We start from the raw sequence: 24435 nt of genomic DNA, 5'->3' as shown, positions 1-24435 counted from the left end.
TGTGTTGTTTATATGCTGCTTATAATTTCTAAATTGTGTGTGTGTGTGTGTGTGTGTGTGTGTGGATGGGGGGTGTGTCAGTATCAGAAAACAAAATTAGTAAAACCTGTTCCCACAGCAGATGCTCTTTAATTGTTTGTTTTATTCCACTGAAAGTCTAACATCCAAAGATATTAAATTTACCATCATCTGTGACAAAGAAAAGCATCAAATCCTCACATTTGAGAACCGGGAACCAGAGCATGTGTGGCCTCTTTGCTTAAAAAATGAATGAAACAATTATTTGGTTATCAAAACATTTGCTAATTAATTTTCTGTCGAACCACTATTGGATTAATTCACAAAACGCTGCAGCTCTAGTCTCCAAAAGAGAAATACTTTGGCTGGCGATTTCCTCAAAGTAGCCACACAGAGAAAGCTGGATCAGCCTCTGTCAAACATTATCAAGGTACTGTAAATAGCTTGTCTAAGTTCAATATTGATTTTGGGCTACTGCAGTTCTCAGGGTAAACTTTATCCATCTAGGCATCTGAAGACTGGGTTGCATTCACTGCTCAGTCTTGTTCCACTTGACAGGCCCGAGCCATTAGGGAAGACAAAAAAACAATGCTTAGGCTGCTGGACTATGAAAAAGTTTTTTGACTCTTTTTCATCTGCAAATTAGCCATTGACAAGATCCAAATGGGTAACCTTAATTAACTGAAGCTGCTGCTGTCCAAAGTCTGGACCACCTGGCTGTCAAACTGGGAACACAGCTGGCCGTCGACGTGCGGTCAGCGAGAAATGGACTTCTGGGTGTGTGTGTGTGTGTGTGTGTGTCATTACAATGTTCAAATTATGCAAAATAATGGGCATAATTATGTACATCTGTATATACTGTAGGTGTGGACTTGTAAATGTATATGCGGAGTCTAAAGGGCTACAGCTTCTCCCTTAATTCGTAGCATTCCCAGTATTTAAGGCAACTACAGTCAAACCAAAAATAAATGAAAACAGGCATGAGAAGGTTTTGAAATTTCGATATATTATTAAATCTTGAGCAGTACATTATATGATTATCATCACAGATGTATTGACATGAAACAACTGTTTTAATGTTGTGGTTGTTTGAGGTGGTGATTTTATACACTGTTGTACTGGTCAATTAGCCGATAACAAATCGTCGTATTTTAGAGGCTGATGGTAAGCTGTAAATTTTGTAAATAAAATCTTAATCTGCAAGGTTACAAGCAGCAACAGATGAAGTAAAAAAAGGCACAATATTGTTATCTGCTTTCCCACAATCAGTTTAGGATAGGACCCAGATGGCAATAATGATTGGGCGGTAAAATTATTCTCAGGAATTGGAAGACGTTTAGAGAGCATCCTTCAAAGGACTCCGGTGACAGAGTTAGGATAAGTTCCTGCATATCAAAGCACGATTATAACAAGACAGAAAAATATGGGGCCTGTATATTTCTTTAATAAATGTGTATGTGAAAGGACGAGGTGGAAATACGTTGATATCGATTTCCATGTGGGAGTTCTGCTTTTGTACTTTCTCTCTGAGTCGTAATGTCTCTATTTAGTTTTTTGCTTTATTTCTAAGGAAGCCACTTTGTGTTTTGGTTGGCTCCACTTCTGTCTGTGTTTGAGTGGGGTGGCAGTGGAAAGCTCTGCTTGGTACTCATGTTATATTGTATATATTGAAAATAAGCCATACAGTAGTGGTTATGTAGTTACGTTGTGGTCCATTACTGATGATGACACTCTTGTTTTTCTCTTATTTATATAATAGTGATATTCTGTTCCCAGTTTCAGATCCTCAGACCATTTCCAAACTTGTAGCAGCCCAGTAAAATGTCCTACTTATTAACATATGGTGCCTGTGATAAAAAAAAAGAGAGGACAGTTGCTGTAATTTTAAAACCTCTCCCACCCAAATGGTTTCATCCCATTTTGCAAATGTAGCTTAAAGAAGTGCTAAGATATCATTTAAGTTTTTAAAGGTCATACAGTTTGATCATTCACGCTGCACAACCTGGTGACAGATGTGATCAGGTCGCGTACTTTGCTCGAGCTTACATCTGACCCAGAAAATTGGACTGAGAATATTCATGTCTGCGTCCTTGGAGATTTCCCGAGACTCTCTCTTTCATGACCGTCATACGACCCTTCCTGTAGCACACATGGGCAAACTGCCACACCATACTGTAAAAATGCTACCAGATGGCCTCCATATCCTTTTACTGGCTGATTCTGTGGTTATGGGTTAACTGGGTGACGCCCACCATGGGTATTTTCACTGTGATTGTAGCTGGTGCTGTTTGGTCGCACACAAAACAGAGCTACAAAATCAGCAACACTGTGATAAAAGCTGATTTTTCATTTGTCGCTCTGTATTTTCCTCAGAAAATATACAGCGGCCATTCTGCAAGTTATGGTTTATGATTAAATTAGAAAGTAGTAGTTTATCCAAAATGTATTTGCTCCACAAAGAAACACTAGCAGCCCTAAATCTGCTTTTTGTCTACACTGCTGCTAGCCCCAGTTTGTGCCTCTCATTGAAATCAGAGAGCTAAGTGCCCAATTTTCTGAAAATAAATACCTGAAGATCTTTAAAAAAAAAACCCAGATGGTCATTTAAAAACACTTCCTGTTGTTATGAAGGTTTTTCCAAAATCCCAAAACTCTTCCAACCACCTGGATGACAAAATATTCCATCTGCTCCAAGAAAAAGATTTTTAACCCGTTTCTCAATATGTAACTGAATTAAGTTATTCATGTAGCCGGACAAAACACCCAAGCAGAATGTTAACACGTAATCTAAAATAGCATAAAGAAACATCAATACATATCGATAAAATGCTAAAAGTTTTAATTGTGTTTGATGTTATACAAATTGAACAAGGAAATATGTTAATTCTTTATGCAAAAGAGGTGCAACTATGGAGATGAGCTGAAACTATTTTCTTTTTTAGTGAAACTGAAGGAATATTTTTCATCTGTATTCCACTAAACAGAATTTCAGAACAGTGAAAATGTTAAACCAATCTCTATAAAGTCAAATATCCATGATGAATCAAAATGAACAACAATTTCAGTTGAACTTCTGAAAAAAATAAATATCATAAATGTTTTATTCGCTAAGACTTTGATTGACATCATAAGCAAACAAGCCCACCTCTGTTCACATGTCCTGATATCACCTTTGATCTATTCAGCCCTGCCCACTGTGAACACCTGAGAAGATCACAGAGAAAAACACACAATCTCTTGTGTGAAACAACCAAAACTGTTTCCACTTTCTTCCACATGAAGAAACAAAAGCAGTGTGAGAAAATAGGTTTTCAGGTCCTTGCCCTGTGATGTTAATAATACGGATGATAATAACGACAACAAACAGCCGGTCAGCCCAAGTGTTGTATTTGACTGATCACTCCCTACACATTTTATTTTAATCAGGATGAAGCAGTTATTGAGATGCCTGGCTGTCTACTTCTGCATTTCACAAGACGGAAGGTGATTTGCCACATTCAATAACTCACTTAGCTCTGCATTTCAAAACTGGAGAGAGGAGGAATGTCAGAATAAACAAAACAAATCAGGCCTAATTGCATCTAAAATTAGATAAAGCAAGACAGGAGGATTTGTAACAGTGAGGGAGGCAGTGGATGAAAGAGCGACTCAAGGCAAGATCATTGAGAGGTGAGTAACAAAGCCCTGCCAAGCTTTACTCTTGTGGAAAAAGAAAGCTCCTCACCTCAAGGTTACAAGCAGCCAGGCTATGTGCAGCAAATGAAATACTCAAGGAAGACATAAGTCTCATTAAGGCCCATAAAGGACATCCCTAATAAAATCCTCAGCCTGACATGCAAGAGCTCTCCAGTGATGGCTGATTAATTGCTGGTGCAAATGAAAGCATGAGAGATAGCCTGGGCTCTGTGGCTGTAATTTATCCTCGCCTGTCCTGTCTTGTCCTCACAGCCTGGGGAGATCGCCCAGGAAGACAGGAGACAGAGAGTGGGTGGCTGGTTTATAGGAAGGGGAAGGGGGGAGCATGGCGGGGTATCATCTTCATATTATGTGGAGGAAAACATGTTCAGGTGGCCGGTGAGATCATTTGTTTAGATTGTTTCAGTTATAACAAGCTGTATGTGTTGACATCTGGGTGTTTGAATGGGGAGAGAATCTCCCAGAGCAGGTCAGACTGATAATGATGACTGCAACATGGCCTGTGAAGAAATATGGTGGCAGCAAAGATGACCCAAAATATATTCTGGGCAGTCATACATCAAGTAAAAACTGTGCTATTTCATGACAGCTCGCTCTGTAATCCATCAATAATATAATCGTACTAATTCTCAGTGAGGATATATATTTCATCATTTCATCATCTCCTTTTGTCAGATCTATGTTTATGATTTATGGAGAGGTTTCCAATGCCAGGAGGGCATACTTGTCAAACATATGGCTAATGAGTGAGTAATTACCTCGCTAAAATGCTTTGATGCTTTGCCTTTAATCATATTTGAATCAGAATAAAGTGGATTAATCAATGGTAAGGAAAGCTTTAAGGATAGCTAGATATAAGGGGCAGCCGCAGCCAAGGTTATGAGACAGACATGGGGGTCCAAGGACAATCTGGGCCAGGATAATGCCCAGCTGAGGCCAGACACACACCTGCCCTCTAACTGTAATAAGTGGCTGTGGCACATAAAGAGAAGTGGAAAAAGAAACAAAGGAATGGGGTGAAGGAAAAAAGGAAAGAAAGAAAAGAACAAGGACACCCCTGCGTGTACTCGACCACTTTTTTACATGAACCGGCGATCCTGCGGTCCTACCACGTGCATGTCATGACTTGCATTGAATAACCTGGTTAAATTCACACTCCAAGAATGAGAAAAAAGGTGTTGTTTTTAATTTTAAAAGCTGGCATGTCGCAGTCTTTCACTGTTGCTATTGGGATCCAGTGTTACTACTGAGATCATAATTTCTGTTCTCTGTGTTAGAAACTGGCAACCATACTACTCATAGTTGTTTTGTTCCTTTTCAGCTGGCAAAACGTGAATTCTTCAGTCAGAACACCTCAAGTATAAATACATTAATTGGTTTATTCTTACCGTTAGACTCAATTTCTGGATGACGAACCCTCATCTAAACAATCTGAATGTCAACTCAAAATATAAGGCTGGCAATATTCTATATTTTTGTTACTGGCAACAAATCCCGTGAAAATACCAGAAAAACCACCAGTCTACTATTCAATCATTCAATACTTTCGTAATTCCCCACTCAGTACCAGGCCATTCATTCGTACTGAGCACTGAGGCTCAGTAAAGTCCTGCAACTGCTGTGCATTGTAGATTCTAGCAAACATTACTCAAACAAGAGTAAACAGTTCATTTTTGTTGGGGACTATTTTCAATTACAGCTTAATGCACATTGAGTGCTCTAGTATTTACAGCAGCAGGGATGTTCACTGTAATGAAGGAACATGTCTAATATCTTTGGACAACAATAGAGCTCTGTGACACAGAGGACTAAGCTACAGTGTATCTGACTTTGAATACACGAGCAGTAAGAGGGGTCAATTGATAGTTGGTTTTCATCTTCCCATTGGATTTATTGACCATAAGAAAAATATAGAATATCTGCAGAATTGTCCTTTGAAACAAAGTTTTTGTTATAATTTCTGGTACACTGTCATATATTTTTGGTCATCAGACCTGTAGATTATAATAAAATTTGCAGTGTACATCAAACTGCTAAACACAGCTTTACAATCATGGAGGCAATCTGACAGCTTTCAAATGATTTCCAGTTAAATCATCTAAACCGCTTCTTTTTACAAGTCAGACACAAATGGTAATGTACCCAAAACGTGAAAACTACCATCACAAACTTGATAGGGACATTTTCTGATATATATGTAGCACAATATGACAAATGTATGCTAAAAAAACTGGATTACTTTTGTTAGTTTTTAATGCAGCCCCTGTAAGTCAAGCATGACCAGTAGGCAGTTTACTCAGCCTGTATAAATGTAGACAGCTGAGCTTTAGCTGGACGACATTTGGACGGACAGCAGAATCAAAGCACTGTCAGACTCTTCAGTCTAACAAGCTGCTTCAAGCTGATTGAAGCCATGAAAAATTCAACTGGCCACATCTCTGAAACAACAAGCAGGACAAAAACGGGCCTGGAGAAACATCCCTTAAACCCAACTGGCAGTTTAAGTGACGCTTAACACAACAGCACGGAGGCGATCGCTTAATAACGGGAAACAGAAGCATCAAGCCACTGCGGCTGCTGAAACGACCAACGGCTTGTTGCCAGACTCATTGTCACTGTCTGCCGGTGGTGCGTATGCTGCAGCTCTAACAGGTGATATATCATGTGAATGATCATACAGCTGGCTAGAGTGATGATGATTTAAAAGGCTTGGTGAGAGGAGACAGCTTGTCTGAAAGCCTTGTTTCACTGTGTCCGCAGTCTGATGTGATGCATCCCAGAGTCACCTTCAAATCCAGCTCCTCTTGACTGAAGGCTTGATGGGTCTCATAAATACCAATCGTAATTATGATCCGGCTGCAAACAAACCTCAATTTTTCAGGCCATTCTGACAAGAGTAAGGGTAAACTAAGGAGGCCTCGTTGGCATTTTGCATATCTTGTCTGACTTATATGTCATTGTGACAGTTTAATACTCCATAATTATGCCATAGTGGGTGCCTGATGGCCAAGCTGGTCCGGCTTGGCAATACACAGCCGTGAAGTGAAGAGTGAGATGTTTTTCCGCAAATTGCGCCCGTGTTGATGACATAAGAGGTGATGAATATTCGGAGGTGACCTACTCAATACAAAGAGCGATGGCTGGAGACAAAAACAAACATGCAGTTGGTTTGTCTGCTTGTGTGTCAAGAGAATCATTAGACATAATTATGCATAATCACTGGACGAAACATGTCACCCATTGCACTAATAGTTTGTTTACTATGAATATATCATTTCAAACTTTAGACGTGACACAGGCACAAGGTGACAGCATTTTCCTAATAATGTCACTTACGCTTACAATATATTTTGACAGACAGGTGCTTCCCCGAGGGCCCGCCAGCTGTCATTCAACAGTTCGTCAGCCATGGGCTCAATGTGTCACCCAAGTAACCATGAAAGTTCCCTCGGCTCCCTTTTCATCTACCTATGCTGCTAATCAACAAGTTATCAAGCGAAGGAGGCAACAAATGTCTCTTTTTTCTGCAGGAGTGATGTTTACTGAGCGCATGAAGAACTAAAATACTTGTGTCAAAATAAATCTGTGCATCCTTCTTGTTTCATAACCGTCTTCCTGTTCCTGACAAAGAGGTGACAAAGAAGAAGAGTTATAACCTAAAAGCGTGCGGTTGCGCATGTTAAACCACAGATACATTTCAAGGTCCTGGAGTGGCCTAGCCAGTCTCCAGATCTCAACCCCATAGAAAATCTTTGGAGGGAGTTGAAAGTCCGTGTTGCCCAGCGACAGCCCTAAAACATCACTGCTCTGGAGGAGGAATGGAGGAATGATCCAAGTCCTTCATATATGCTTGTACTTTATTTACCTAATGGTGACATTTGGATTATTATTATTATTGTTATTTCTGTCTGTTTCATATCTGAGGGATCGCTCCTCTGCTGCTCTTCCTAAGGTTTCACTTTTTTCCTGTTAAAGCAATTGCTCAACATTTTTTATTTGCCAAGAGTTTGATGCGAAGACTGATACCACTCTCATATCTGTCCATTGAATAAGCTAAAGCACAAAGACTTGGCTGAAAGACTGAAAACAGGAGGAAACAGCCAGTCTGGCTCTGGCCCCCGTAAAATCTCAATGAAACGTTTTAACACTTCGTTGTTCGTGTGTAACCTGTTAACGAGTGAGTTTTAGAGGTGCTGGTAGGTGGATTTTTTTTTTTTTAAAACGCTTGGACAGAGCCAGGTTGTTCCCCATGTTTCCAATCTTCAGTCAATCATGGCTAACCTGGCAGCTTCACATTTAGCATACAGACAGAAGAGTGGTACCACTCTTCTAATCAAACTCTCCACAAGAAAGCAAATACTTGCGTTTCCCAAATTGTGGAGCTTGTCCTTTGAAATGCAGAGTTTTTTCTAAAGATAAAGTGTGTTATCCAGTTACTAAACTTACAGAAAACTGGATGTCAACGGCTCAACAAAATAGTCCGGTTGGATTCGGTGTGAGGAGTCCAAATATTCAGTAATACAGTATGTGCCAACTGATAATGAAAACACAAGGTTTGTACTGGTAAAGATTGATAATTGTTTCAGTCTCAAAGCCAGTGAAGTTGTATGTAATCAACAAAATTCCTCTTTGATCGATAAAATGCCTGAGAAGGTTGACTGAGATTAAGGGTGCAGTTTTGACCTTAGCTGAGGCAAAGCAAAATGCTGCTTAATTCATTTTTTACACGTGGGTCCTTTACCACACATTCCAACCTTGAGATTGGACAAAGGGAAGAAAAAACTGCTTCCTAGCACCCCCTTACACACATTGAGAGGGGAGCCGAGATCTGTGTAAATGAAAGCATCACATAATACATTGGACTGAACTGCAACCTTGACCGAAGACATCTTTGTTCTGTTCAATATTCATCTCTCACACTTCTTCACTGTGGCGAACAAAGGGTGGACATCAGTGCAATTTTTCCACTTCATGGTACAACTAGGAAATTTAAACAACCTCTTTGACTGAATATACAACCTAAATATCAGACATAAAAGTAATACAAAACTAAAGTTAAAAGTCAAGAAAGAATAGTACCAGCCTTTACATGTATGTCCACATTTCCACATCTTAGAGGTAAAAGTGCTGCATGTAAAACATCATTACATTTCTAAATAAAGACGATATTTCATACCTAACAATATCAAATGTAAAAGTTGTTCCCTTTACTGCAAGCCATCTTTAATCACACCACCAAAATACCAATTTGATTTATGGCAAAATGAAAAGATTCAGTGAAAAATAGACCGAAAGATGAATCTAAAATCAGTGTGCAACAAAAGGAAAAGCTCACAATTTTGAGAAAGCACACAGAAATTAACTGGCCATTCAAGTTGTAAATATATGAATGGGAGGTGAAATGTAGGTGTTTGAAAGGTGCGTATGAAAATGAGATAATTATGGACATCAAAACGTCACCTCAGATATGGAAAGGGTTTAATTATTTGCGTGCAGATGACTCTCTGTGTGAGGTTTATGGTACTCACTGTAATGTGCTGGTATGAAGCAGAAATGTCCTGTTCATAGCAATAGAAATAAAACTGAACTCAGGACAGTTGTGGCAAGTAAATAAGGGTGTTTCATACTTCATCCTGGCTTGTTTCACAGAAAAAACACATTCAAAACCAAAAGTAACTTTCACTCTTTTATCGATTGTATGCCAATCGTTACAAAAAAGTACAGACTTTGGTCCTTATAATGGCCAAACCCACTTTTATTTCACAACTACAACTGACAAACAATGCATTATTTACTGTATTGTGTTGCTAGAGACACACCGTAGTATTAGAAAAGAGAAAGACAAGGTCAGACAGAGAAAGGACTTCAGTTCATCTGCTAGGTGATTTCATGCCATATATATCAATAGATTTTTTTGGTTTTTTTTTTTGGTGCTGGGGTGAAAACCTTCAGCAGCTTCTAGCCCAATATCTGCCGCTTCACCACAAGCAAGGCTGCTCTCTGATGATTCAAATAATTCCAGCTCCTCTCTTCAAATGGAACATTTTGATGGATTATGCAGTGTCAACCTTCACCACACTGAACACATTTGAATAAATGTAGATTTGAGATTTACTGAAAGATGAGGCCAACATGTCAAAGTGATACACAACTGCATGCAAATGCTCTGCACTTTGAAGCTGTAGCATTTCAAAAATGTGGCGTGGAATTTTTACAAACTTCCATGCACCAAATTTTAATAGCTTTTCATGTTAATTTTATTCATTCAGGTTGCTGTCACTTATTGTCATATTGCACTGACAGGCAGCAATGACGCTAAGGGTGATTTGTCTGTGCCCTGAGATCTATTGTATAAACTGTCTTTATTACAGACAAAGTTTTCATTTGACATCATATCATCAGAAATTCAATGAAAAGAATCTTAAATGTGAAGACATTCGGTTAAATTGGCCTGAACGTACAATATATATATAAAAAAAGAAGGAATAAAACAGCAATTTGTGCACACAGTTTGAAACAATCAGCGCAAGCCTTAGAAGATGTGACATTTGGGCACAAGTGACAAAATGAAATCATGTACAACAACCCTATTATACATGTATGCCATTTGACAACCCTTAAGTCCACTGATATTTCAACCAGAATAATCCACATTGTGCAGGTCCAGCCTATTTGTTCATGCACAGATCGCGATTCTCTCAGGCTTAGGAAATCAGCTTTTGCTTCAATAACGCCTTTGTCACACTCATACTTCCCTGCCCTCGCTAACTACACCATCTCCCTGCCTGTTCAAGCAAAACTTTATGCTAAGTAAATCATTTACATCTCCCAAGCAGCCTATCTACATTTTCCAATAAAACCCTAAATTGATGGATGTCATCTTAGTGCTCACAGGCAATAACTCCTGCTGCTTCGAAATAACAATATGTTTTGGCTTTATGAGGTCTAGACATGCTATTCTTTTTAATGACATCCCTAGGCCAGCACTGTTTACATTTATTGATATCTGTTTTTAGACAAGAGCAGCTCTGTCTTCCTCAGAGGTTTTCTATACAGAGCTAACTTTGACTTGTGCTAACAAAACAATACTTTTCATTTGGTAAGTTTGGACCACAGAGCAAGGCTGTAAAAACATTTTGCTCATATCGTTCTCTGAGATCTCTTTTATTTTTCCGACATTAAAGACAACATTTCTACAATATTGGAAAATTCATAAAATGCAAATGTGAACCAATTTATAGTGTTGTGTTATTCATTTTGATAACTTATTGAAGGTGCAAACAAATGTCCACATTTGCTTGTCAATTTACAAATCAAATTAACAAAAAAGGATTTATATAACCTTTAAAACTCCAAATCAACATATACAGTAAATAATATGAAATTTATTTTATATCTCTTTTCAATTTGAGTTAAATATTGACAGGCTACAGGTCACTGTGTTTTCTCCCTGTCATGAAGTACACAACAACCGGATGTACAGTTTTAAATAATAATGAACCTAAAAATTAAGTTTGACCGTCCGTTTTTTAAGGACCATTCAGTTAGATTTTGTCAAATCTACACAACTAAGTCACTGCAGCTAACCTGACAATGAAACACTAAATGTCATGTTTGTGACAGCATAAACTGACAATTCCAGTAATTATCCTATTTCATGACTCACAATATATATGTGTATATATATATATATATATATATATATATATATATATATATCTTTGTGCGCATCAGGAAAATAAGTGTAAAGCTGAGCTCTGCGTCATTTGCCCTCATGAAAATATTGCCCTCACACAAAGAAATGGCTCTGACGTATATGCAGCGACCACAATCCCATTAAATGGACTGACAGTTCTCACAACAGAGGAAGCTCTTTTTATGTGAACACTGAAGCTTACAAAGAAAGAATTCATATATGATTCACACACAACATGAGGGAGAGAGCAAAGATCAGTGTCAGCGCACATGGCTCTGAACCACTGTGCCAATATATCTCACTAGTTACTGTAAACTTCCTTGTCCTAAAACTTCATCATTATTATACTGTAACATCAGGGCAAGAAGATAGATGTTGAACCTTTTTGTAAACTGGAGCTTTGCGCTAATGATTGCTGGCATGTGTTCTGCCTCAGAAGATAGCAGAAAACCAATTGAAACCCGCTTTTAAACAGGGCGCGCACTTTACTATGACCAATTAGATTTATGTGAGCATCATGGACTGTCAAAACAAAATGAGATCTGATTGCAGAAAAGAGCACAGAGAACAAAAGGTACCGTCTTTGTAAGAACTGAACTTTGGCTGTTGCTTCAGCTTGTGTGCTCACTAAAGTATGGATTTCTGAGAGTAAGACACAAAGACAAAGGTCCCTCTTGCTCAAGCGCTGTCACTACACTTGGTGGAAGTGTATCCGAGTGTGTAGAGTGCCACTTTGTTACTCTGTCGTTCAGCTGCTGCCTTGTTGCTTGCACACATCTTATCTACTGGATTCTTATGAGCTTGTCATGAAAATGCAGTGCTTGCTTCTTGTGTGTATATATATATATATATATATATATATATATATATATATACATAAGCACGTATTAGCCAACAAGTGAGTAGTGAGTGCACTTTTAAAAAGTTGTCAAAAAAACAAGATAATTTGTCGTAATTACTGTCAGTGGGTGTGGCCTCTCACAACAATCCACAAAACTTCGGAGCCAAGTCACAAAGCAGCATCAAAAATAGTACACTTTTGAGTATATTTATATATGCAAATGTAACTGCTCTTCTGTTTTTTTTTTCCAGAATCGGTACACTAGTGGAACAAAGAACAAAGGACAGATGCAAGAATTAACTCAGAGTGAAAATCTGACAAGTGGAATCGGCTTATCTTGACAAATGAATAGCATTAATGAAGGTCTGTCACTGAAATCCATCTATAGTGAGTACTTTAAGCAGCAGACCTACTTTGTACAATAGAAGTTGTACAAGACTTTTAATAGGAAAGTTATAAAGTTCTGGAAGAAGAAAGAAGAAGGGCCAAAACAAAACAAACATCAAGACATAATGATAAAGAAAAAACTTGCACTGTTGATTCCATTAAGGCCCATAGCTCATTAACGGAGACTCAACAAACTTCAACACCGCTGTTAGACTTCATTGGCAAAACAGAAAAGAGAAAGAGAGAAAAATACATATTATTTCAAGCATAACAGGAGCAAAAACAAAAGCTAAACACAAGTGATTGGTTAAATGAGTATACAATGTGTTAAGAGAAGATATAAAGTTTTCAATTTAAATGTTTAAATGTTCTGACCACAGGATTTTAACCTGCTTTAAGTCCTGCATTGATTTACATATCTGTTTAACACATTTTATTTTGTAAACAGGCCTATATTCTAAAATATGATTGGTTGTGACATACACAACAGTTGCCTATGACTCAAATCTCCACTATACTATAGTTTATCAGGTTTTGTAGGGTGTTCAGACGGGAAAAGTGTCAATATTCATACTGACCAAAAACCTTTGATTTTTGATTATGATGTCGACAGAAACCACATTTTCCAATCATGTAATTCTTAAAGGATAATGAAAACTACCTTTATGAAAATCTCCTTACTAGCTTTACAGGCAGTGATAGCCAATATCGTATAATATAACTTTATCATTTCCTGTTCGTATAAAGCAGTTACGTATGTTGTTTCCTGCAAAACTGAAAAACACTACACACTACACTACTACACTACAAACATCAGAATATAGTGCTGTTAGTATGTAGTACGGAGCTGGAGTGGTAATCCTATAAATGAAGAGGCAGTCTATGTATCTACAATATGCCAGCATTCACCACGGCCACCTACAAAAGCTCAACCATGTGCCAGCTTTGATAGAAACATGCAGATAGACAGTGTGTGTTTTATCAATGAAAGCGGGTTACAGAAAATCAAAATGTTCAGCAATGCTTAGCACAGACATTGATTTAGAAACAGAGAAGCTGCTGTAAGTCCAATGTCTGAACTGCAGGGCAGCTGAGCGTTTGGCAGCTCCAGTTTACTTTCCTTGTTAGCTACAGACAGACTGCTATCTGGGAGCCAATGGATCGAGCCCATATTTCCTTTCAAATACATTTACCTGTCATCTTAGATGTAAACAATGTGACTTTGAGTTTCCCCCTTCCATTAGCTCTATTGCCTCCCTTGTCTCTCCGCAGTGCAATGACTCAAGTATGAAAAGTAATCAATAGGCTGCTGGTTTGGGTGAATGAGTCTTAGTGCTTGGTTTGCACAGTCTTGATCAGCCTGACAATGACAGATTATAGTGCTGTATCTGAGAGTAATTAAGATGGGTCTATTGTCACGCTGATAACTCATGAGCGTGATGCCCCCAAGGCAGGCAGCACCAACCTGTCAGACAACAGCTCTCTTCTGTAAACAGCATCAAAATGTTCTTATGATTCACCTTGAGACTAAGTTCTGCATCTGCTGTAAATCCCGTAACGATTATCTTTTCTGTTACATTCGCTGCCTCAAGAAAGACAACTACAACTACAAGACTAGCAAATGTAGCTTTCTATTGTGTAAACCCACCAATTCAACAACAGTTCTGTAAAAAAAAAAAAGTACTCTTGTGAAACTTGGATTTTATAACAGATGTTAAGTGTCAGTGATGCTTTGACTTACAGGATTAGTTCAAAATTTTAGGAAATAGATTTATTGGCTTTAGCTTAGTTAGATGACAAGATTGATGACCACTCTCATGTCTGGTTAGCTTAGCTTAGCATAAAGGCCGTAAACATGGGGAAACGGCTTGCCTAGCTCTGTCCAAAACAAAACAAAATCTGCCTACCGGCATCTTCATAACTCACTAATTAACACTAATAGTTTAACATGTATAAAAAAGTGTAAGAATGACACTTTGCCTTTTTATGGGGCACAAAGCAAAAAAGACATAACAGTTAATAAGTGAGCTTGTGGTAGGGGGTTGTTTTTTTTACTTAGCAGACCCAGGCCAGCAGTTTCCCTTGGTTTCCAGTCATTATGCTAAGCTAAGCTAACTGATTCCAGTTACATATTGATCAGACATAGATATGTGTGCTGTTCACCTTCTCATCTAACTCTCAGCAAGAAAGCACACAAGAGCATTTATCAAAGTGTTGAACTATTTTTTTGATGTGGCTATTTTTGACTGTGCAGTTTGTGGCATTGTTAAATTTATCACTTATTGCTGGGTTATCAGTGTAATACAGTCCAATATAACATCATCACATAATAAAATCTCCAAATAAACCAAAGCATCAAGTCAGCACACAAACATGTAACTTAGCGGCATAATTACTTAATTAACCTATCAGTTAAATAATGCTGCTTACTGCTGTTTAAAATAATTGTGAATTGAATATACGTGGGTTTTGGACATAGTTTGGACATTTTGTATTATAAATGGTTAATCAATTAGTTTATAAGTAGCATTTCATCAAAACATTTAAAGTAATGCAGGATTTATTTCAGGGCCATTTCCTGAATAGATTATGTGGAAGTTTCTATTTTTCTAGTCCTTTAGTGTGTTTAATATGGGTTCTTTAAGACTTGTTTGTTCTTTCCAGCTGGCATCCCTGAGTGTATTGTTCAAATAAAATTAGAGAAACATTAAGGTGCAATGGAGGCACTGCTGAAAAGAAACAAAGAAACTTGGAGGGACCAGGCTATTCTAATGCCGTCCCCAAGTCTAGCTACATCCTGCTGTGTAAGGGAATAATATTTCATTCAGTCTGCATAAATGCATTTTCAAACAGCACTCCAACAAGAAAGGGAGGGGTGGATCCCAGGGATGCCGTTGAGCAAGTAAGGCACCCGTCCTAATATCTCAGTGTATATACGCGGGAATCTGAGAAAATCAGATTTTTTACATTTTTTCTCATATCTCAGAGTAAAATATGGTATCAGCTGCAGACTGCCTTTCTATTAGCAATGTAAGATGTATTAGTTCAGTGTACCCGCTTGTAAGGTGTTTTTGATTTTCTCCAGTGGCGCTGCATCACTTCCGCCAGTGTGCCGCTGCTTGCAGGGGACTCCAGGTACACAGTGGTTATTTTATCAGGATAAGATCTGCCCAAACAAGCCCATAGAGGAGGAAGGAGCCTCCTCTCCTGTTGTCTGAGATGCAAGGTGCAGCAGCTGAACTCTGCCAGAAGTGAATGGCTGGCCATCGAACCACAGTAGACATGGTAGACGGAACCGCTCCAAAGGGGTCATGGGCCAACCAACAGCAGCACAACTCAGTATCTCTAAAGGTGACCAAAACAAGAAACTATGTATTATCAGCCCAAGAAAACCTCCTACCTACGAAAGCTAATCGTTGTGTAGCTGCTGTTGAGAGAACTAGTACCTTTTTCATTCCAACTCAAGCAGTGGATTAGTGAGAGCTCAATAACTGAATTTATTGATTAGAGATCTTCTCACTCAGAAAGAATCCTTTCTCCTCCACATTGTTATTTAATTAAAATGTTGTGCATTCTGGTCTGAGAGTCAGCCACTCTCAAGGTTGTCTTTTTGTTAAATTTCTCTTTAGCTGTATCTGAAGACAGGAATGTTTCTTTACATTATCTAGACAGTTTAAGTGAGAGTGAAAGATCGAATCACTGTCTGGACCATCATCAGTGAGAAATAAGCTTTGCCTCTTTTATGCAATTGTCGTTCCTCTATGGCACAAATGGTGTAATTTTCAATGCTGTAATGCTCTGATGAAATATATTATCTAATATTGTTGAGAATCAGATCATTGTTGTCTCAGATATTGCATATGACACATGGATGAGTGAACAAATTATGTAGAGCGCCCCTTCGGGCTGATCACTGTAATTTCTGATCATGTTAGATGTATCCCCCAACTTCTGACAAGATCCAACAATTAAGCAAATGTTGCAGGGCCCTGCTTAACGCAATGAGTGTAATTTTAAAAATGCAACAATGGAAAAATGACATGAAATTAATTCAGACTTGGTCAGTGGCAGTACAGGAGCATGACTATAGATAAAAGAGGACACACTATAGTTAAGCCGTATATGAGAATAACATATTCCACACTGTTTGAAAAAAGAAAAGGTGTTATTATTACCGTCAAACAACAGCTAGGAAGAAAACAGTGATTTCAATCTAGAAGCATTACTGAGTTTGCATGCTACTTTATGTTTAGCTGATTAGCTGTTTACCATGTTTAACCTCCTAGTTTTGCATGTTAGCATGCTAACATTTGCTAATTGGCACTAAACACAAAGCACAGCTGAGGTTGATGGCAAAGTGTATTGTTTTTTCAAGTGTGAAGTGTTGGATAAATTAAAATTTTGACCTGATGGTAGTGCTAGATGACCACTAAATGTACAATTCACCCTCAGGCGACCATGAATGTCTGTAGCAAATTTCATTAAAGTCCATCCAAGAGCTTGATGGATTGAGAGTCTCCAGTCCCACTACAGACTAAAACCATCAACCTCATAGTGGCACTACAGGAAAGGTGAAAGACTCATCAAAGTCTTAAGGGTTTATCATTTGGGTACCAGCTTAGTATCAAGTGTCTTACTGCATATTAATGAGAGTCTCAGTAAAATCATAATGTGGCAGGAGACCAAGCAGCAGTGACAGTGAATAGAGCATTTAGCAGCAGATGGATTCTCCCTCCAGTCCCTGTACAACTTTATTTCAAAATTATTTGCCAACACAGCCCAGTGTGGTAAAATGTAGTGAATGTTTCAAAGGTATAAAAATCTGAATCTCATCCAGTCTTAGTGAGACAGACGACTTGTTAGATGGACGACGATCTGCTATATGTCCCCCATCATCACTGCAGGACACACATAGAGGGTAAAGGAGGGGATCACTTTTACCCATTTTTATTAAACTGGATTCTCATTTGTCAAGAGTTTTTCTTTGAATGATGGTAGGTGCAGGTTATGGAGGATATCTGCCCGATGGAGTTCTTCGTTCAGAGAGCACTTTGCTCTGACGGCTCCACAGCCTTAATGGTGGCTTGTAATTGCTCCATCACCCATACTAATGTGCACTCTGTGCCCCTTTCAAAACAAAAACATTGCATTTCTTTTTCTTTTTTTTCATTGTGGACCTTATTGTCACCGTCTAAGCATCGCAGCCAATAAAGTGAGGTCTCTCAGATCCAGGGAACAGAGAGAACAATGTCATATTCATAAGCGGAGACATCAGCTCTCCTCCTCATTACCACAGCACAGTCATGAATGGAAGCTTCTGTCCCCACAATCATGAAAGGACCTGTCATCTGTCTGTTTCTCCTAATTGACTGTTTACTACATTTCAACACAGACAGACAGACAGACACATTTGTGATCGTCCTCAGTTTGTCATTCAGTTTGACACCGCAGTACAAATCCCTCACGTAGAAATGTCCCAAGTTTTTTTTCCTTATATATTTACCGCATGACTCGAAGTGATGGCATGTCTACAGCAGCACTCATGTGACCTTGACAAAACAACCTGATACAGTATTTACTTGAAGGTCCCACTATAAAATATGCAGACAAAAACTCTTGTACCCAGCACCCAAGGTGATGTTTTTACAGGGAGATTGGACTCTTTCAAAAACTTAAAAGAATATAGAGTCAAGGACTGAAAGAGATTTTCAATTTTTTTCCAACAGGGACCTCCACATCCAAGTTCTCTCTATGTAAACTGGCTGGCTTGCTACGACCTGTGACTTAGAAGGACAAATACCACAGTGAAATCTGCCTATTCACATTGAGCTGCAAGGACCCTCTGCTCTCAGAACTGTTTCATAAGCAATCTCAAAGGGAGTGTGAAGTTTGATGGTTGATGCACGTTCACACACTGCTATGCTCAGACAAGGTAGTAATGGTTTAAATACATTCGATTTACAGGCGAGACCTTGTGCCTTCTCAGAGACGCTGCTGCGGCAACAGCCTGGAGGTGTGATGTCCTCAGTGAAAATGATAACAGCATAGCCCACACTTTATTGTGATGATGCCAGTGGCTAGATTCCTTATATGCATCAGCTGCCAATTCTCTGCCAGCACCTCCCTATTCAACAGTATGATTAGCTGCCACCACATAAAGTAGTGCCATGCATTATCTAGCAATTAGAGTGAGGCTTATTAAGCAGGGTTTAATGTAAATTTAATGAGCAATAAATTCTATTTCTTTAAATAGAAGACTTTATTATTCTTACAAATGATGTACTGGGGTGAATTCAATGTACAGGCAATGAAATACTTCACAAGCCGGCACATATCAATGGGCCATTAAGTGCGGTATTAAATTTATCCTGAAACATGGTACTGTACTGTAAGTGCTATTTTATACAGATAGCGGAGAGAAGACCACTTCAGTTTGCTACAGAGATGGCACTGATGTACTGCGTGTGGTTCTCAGTAGAGCTGAAACAATTACTGGAGTAATCGATCAATCAATCGACAGAAAATTCAATCTGCAACAATTCTGACTGTTCAAATCATTTAGTCTTTTGAGTGATTTTTCTGGCAAAAACGTTCTTATTTTATGTGAGAGTAAGCTGTTAAAGTTTAAGTGTTGATCAGACAAAACAAGCAATTTAATAGCATCACCTCAGCTTTAGATATTTATATTATTCCTGAATATCCAGTGAATCAGATGATCGATTGGTTAAGTGAGAAAGTAATCAGCAGATTAATCTATTGTGAATTTCTTTTTAGTTGCCGTCCTAGTCAGATGTGAAATGTACTGTAACTGAGTACATTTACTCAAGTGTTACTTAAGTACTATTTTGATGTGCAGTGCTCGAATATTTCTGAGGGTTTTTTTGGCTTTATCTGATAGAGACGGTGAGACGCAGGCAGGAAACAGGAGAGAAAGAACCGTCTGACATGCAACAACATTGACCAGCTGGAATTGCGGCTATCAATGTGGTCATGTGGCGTGCGCTGTGTGCGCTCCGAAGGCAAATATTTAACTTTCTACTCCATTACTGCACATTTATTTGATGGCTGCAGTCACCAATTACTTTGCAGAATAATATATTTACATTTTTATAGATATGATTAGAAATAAATTCAGTTCAGCTCCACCTTGACCGACATTAAAATACTGCTTGCACATATTATCAATACATCAGTAAACATTGGTAAAAAATATAATGGAATAACACACTTTTTTTTTCTGAAAACTTTACATATATTTTAACACAGATGTATTGCTACTTCTACTTATGTGGTTGGAGTATCTACTTTTATTGGTATGAATGTACTTCCTGATGGCCCCAAAATCCACCAGAGGACACGGGGATATGAACACTTGTATGATAACTAAGGAAATAAAACACTACCAGCCTCAGAACACACTGAGGGTAGAGCAGCACACTGGAAGCAGATTTCAGCATCTGTTTCAAAGCCAAACCCGACCATAAGCAGCGAGAGACGGGCATCTTCAATTACTCATCGTGCCCCGTGCCAACTGGCAACCAAGAGCACCGTAACAACTGTATATTTCCTTTTGTTTCTATGAGATCCCGTCATTCAGAGGTGCCTTGAGGCATCATGACAGCTCATATTGATCCACTTCACCATCACTCAGCCCTGACGAATGACTTTAAGCTGGCAATAAGTGAGATTATGCAACCTTCTGAAATCCGAGCATCTGATATGCTACAACAGGCCGAGCCCCAGGAGACGCAGTGAGAGAAATACTGCTAAACAGATTCTTTGTTAAAATGCAAAGTCTCAGCATTTCATAACAGCACGCTCAGCCGAGGCAGCTCTTCAGTGCCTACAGTCCCTCTGTATGCTGTGAGAACAAGTTTCTCTTATGATGTCCAGGATGAGCTGTCTCTCTCTCTCTCACACACACACTCCATTTCTTCAATTAACCCTCTTCCCTGAGTATCCGTATAATAAAATGAACACCTATTATGTCAAGCAGCATCCAGTTGGTGTATCTCGCCAGATACAGGGACTGACTTCAAATCCACTGATTCTCTATTATTAACAAAGAAAAATTGGAAGCTGTCAAAAAGCAGGCTGTCAGCACTTCATAAAGCTGGAGCTCAGGCCCCTTTTTTTTTGCTCCCAGCAGCTGGCACAAAAGACAATCAAACAAATGAAAAACCTGAGGTCAGATCAGATCATCTCTGGCTTGAGGATTTTACCTGAACCAAGGGACAACGTCTGTTTCCTGATGCTGCAACCCAGGGTGCATTGAGCTCGAGGTTATTGCGCATTCATGATGCATTATTTTATTTGGCTGAGAGGTTAATTAACTTAATGTGACAAGGAGGCGCCAGACAGTGCTGTAAATGTCATTCAACGACTGTGAAATGAAAGCCTTGCGAGGAGGGAACTGTAAAAAAGAAAAAGAAACAGAAAGAAAGACAGAAAAACAGTAAAAAAAAATTAAATAAAATAAATTGTTTGACTTGTAACCTCATTTTGAGAGCAGGCTGTCAGTCTCTCCACACATAGACACACATATACACAACACACACAGGCTTTGATGAGATTCTGTAGACCTGTTGATGGGTGATCCAGATACCATCATTGTACAGAGAGTATCTACTTAAAGCAATATCTGAAACAGGAATTAAACCACTAAGGAGTCAATCAAGTAATCTTCTGGTGTAAACCTGTCATCGCAACTGTTGCTTGCCATTTTAACAGCCCGGGGCTTGACAACACAACATGTCCATCCTACCGCTGGGAGGGATTTAAAGCGGCTGCAAACTGACATTTTAAGCGCTCCACATGCGTCAGTATTGTCAGCGGATACGTTTTCCAGGAAAAAATAAAAACACTGACGCATGCAACTCTGATGCAACCGCGGCGGAATAACGAGGAAATGATCGGACTGGGGACCGCAATGGTCGTGCACATTTAGGCGCCCCTGGTTCACGCAGTTGCAAGCTGTAAAGCACAACAGCAACATGGCAGATTTACATCTCCAGCCTCACTGACAGGAGGAGAAGTGAAGACTGCGGACTGGAACACACGCACACTGGCGGCGGAGACTGCAGTTGTGCGGTCAGAGGACACTGTGCGAGACCAGAGCTGCAATGCGTGTTTTTCTCCAAAGCGCACCTGAAGCGCAGACTTGAGAGATTTGAAGACGGTGGGATGAGTTGGGACTGTGAAGGTTTCTGCGGTATGACTGAAGGATACAAGCGCGTTTGAGCCGTGTTCTCTCGTGGCCGGAGAACCGGTCTCGTTTGGTAATAAAGAGCCACGTTTCAGTGAGCACTGCCTTTCAACTTGCCCCATATGTCTTAACACTGTCCGTCCATCCACTCGATCATCACTGGTGATACTTTCTCTCCGTCTATTCAATTGTGCAGCACTAACGTTACTTTTTTATTGCAGTTCACTGTAGCCCATTGCAGCCCAACTCGGGACAACACCCTTTAAATCCTCGCAAAAATTACGAGATAAGTCGCCCAACAGTGTGGAGAAACAGTGTGGATATTTGTTAGTCGACAGCGCTATCAGAGCAGTAGAAAGTGATGCTGAGATTTGAAGGGAAGCTTGTGCGCATCTAGCGCGCAAACGCACCACAACTTCTCCCCGGTGCTCCTCTGGCTTTAGCTGTGGAAGAGGGAATTCTGCATCGCAGACACTCACACAAGACACCAAAAAGAAAACTTACCTTTCGGAAGAAACGCCGCTGAAATCACGAAAACAGAGAGAGAAATAGCGAGAGATCCGCTCCCCGTGATCGCCATGTTGGACACCTGCTTGAGACTGGCGGCGCTAAATCACCTAGAGACGGCCATGGGATGAAAATGTAGACACATGAGAGGCGGAGGGAGGGCTCAGGCAGGGAGCCTGCTATCATATTGGGCTGCATTATGTTGCAATGACATCTAGGCCCATAAAATAATAGCCTATGGGATTATTACAGTGATACATTAGGAGATTTTTTTCGACAAAATGTCAAAGCTGTCCTTGTCGATTGCCACTGACCACCAAAGACGCACTAAATTCCCAATAGGAGTATTGGAGGGGTATTACAGTGATGCCATGGGAAGTGTAAAATACAATGGAGCGCGGTGAGGTAACCATAAACTCACCACCGAGAACCACAGACACTTTATAGGAATATTATAGTAATTTTCTTTTATGGTTATAGTCTGTTAGTTCATGTGGGTGAAACCAAACTATACTCAGCTGGCTGCACGTCGGTTTTACAGCCGAAGCACAAATAATTCTGGGATAAAACAGCGTTTAGTTTATGTTTATTATACAGCAAGCAGGCCAGATGCAGTGTAAGCTGTATGTTTAACGGAGTGTGTATGCTGGTCTGCTTTAAGACACTTTAAATCCCGCAGATAAAGAAAGGGTGATGTCTTTGTTTGGAGAAACACACATGTACGCTACTTTTTTTTATCAACATAGTTTAAATTAAGTTCACACTGTGCTTCACTCAGGCTTTGCTGTTTTGAATTAATGACAAAAACTTGCGCCCTTGTCCTTAAAAAAAAGTGCAGCAACGTTGGTGCTGATCATAAAAGAACTCGCTCAGTTAAAGGAATATTCAGTCAAGTTTGGTGAAACTGGTTCTCAAGCCGTTTTGTTCAATGACTACTCAAAGAGCGCCCCCTTTTCTTGGAGTGGTGTATTACATTTTACAATGGTAGCTGACAGTGCTGAAGGGATGGCATCCTCCTCAAAATAAGTTAAAAAAAAGAATTTCACATTTTAAAATTACACTTCTTCAATGGAAATGAAATATTGGAGATTATTAATAAGTGTGACCGATTGAACTCTCGCTTCCTCCGAGTGTGTGTGGGCTTTATTATATCTCATAATGTTTCAACTCCAAAAAGTTATTCTCACCTGAAGCAGTACATTTGGAATATCTTATGGGAATCACAGAGCTACAGAGAACTGTGCATGACAACGTTGAATCTCATTTCCCTTTTTCATTGTGTCAAAACAGCACAAAGGCTGCTAATTGCACAATCTATTCTCTGAGACTGCGTGTCAGTCCTCATTCCATGGATGAGTAGATAGCATTTAGAGCTTCACTCTAATGCTGCAGCCGTCCCTATCACTACAGATTGAATTCCACACATCAAATTTATTTCAGATGTTATTATCTGTGGCAGCTTGCCAGTTCTGCCTGCCACTCACACAATGTCTCCACAAGGTGTTTTCTCCTCACAGCACCGGCCAGACTGCTTTACTTTCCAACAGCACAGCAGCTGTGGGCATCACAGTGTGCACGCTGCACCTGGTGGAGGTGTGCTCAGTAAGTTATATTTCCACATTTTGTATTTGTTTTTTATATTTGTAACTTTTTTTTTTTTTTGGAGGGAAGGAGTGTAATCATTTGATTTACCGTACGCCTGATGGTGCATTTCAGCTCTCACAATACCCACCACTCCCAACTTTTGTTTTTCACTCTCTGGTGATTCACTCCACTATACAGCATGGCATTTCCTTTTCTCATGAGAATAGATGGGGTTCCTGGGTCGCTCTGAGAAGAGAAGCCCAGCATCTCTGTCTCCCCGAGCGGGATGAATAATGGATGTGAATGGATCAGATGACTGAACTGCTTCATCTGGATCCTCTGTAGTAATGCCCAGTCATAGATTCACTGTATGTCTGTGTACGGTATTGTGTGACAGTGTGTGCTCAATCTGTGTGCTATGTGAGGAATGGTGATGCAGCTTGCAAATGGTTAAGTAGTTTATTTTGGAGGTCTCGCATATGAGCTAGTCGTACAACTGAA

The 24435-nt window shown here is 39.5% G+C and overlaps 1 protein-coding gene across 1 annotated transcript in view; it reads right to left on the bottom strand.

The window, feature by feature from the left end:
* The window catches only part of cadm1b (cell adhesion molecule 1b), a 129659-nt gene extending 107236 nt beyond the window's left edge, over positions 1–22423 (bottom strand). The window contains exon 1 of the mRNA XM_070829496.1: positions 22348–22423. Within this exon, the coding sequence (XP_070685597.1) occupies positions 22348–22423 (76 nt within the window). The remainder of the gene's footprint in view (positions 1–22347) is intronic.
* Positions 22424–24435: the final 2012 nt, after the last annotated feature.

This window comes from Pempheris klunzingeri, chromosome 4 (assembly GCF_042242105.1).
Source record: "Pempheris klunzingeri isolate RE-2024b chromosome 4, fPemKlu1.hap1, whole genome shotgun sequence".
Classification (NCBI taxonomy): domain Eukaryota; kingdom Metazoa; phylum Chordata; class Actinopteri; order Acropomatiformes; family Pempheridae; genus Pempheris; species Pempheris klunzingeri.
Note: the sequence above shows the minus strand (reverse complement) of the source record. Positions and strands in the feature narration are given on the sequence as shown.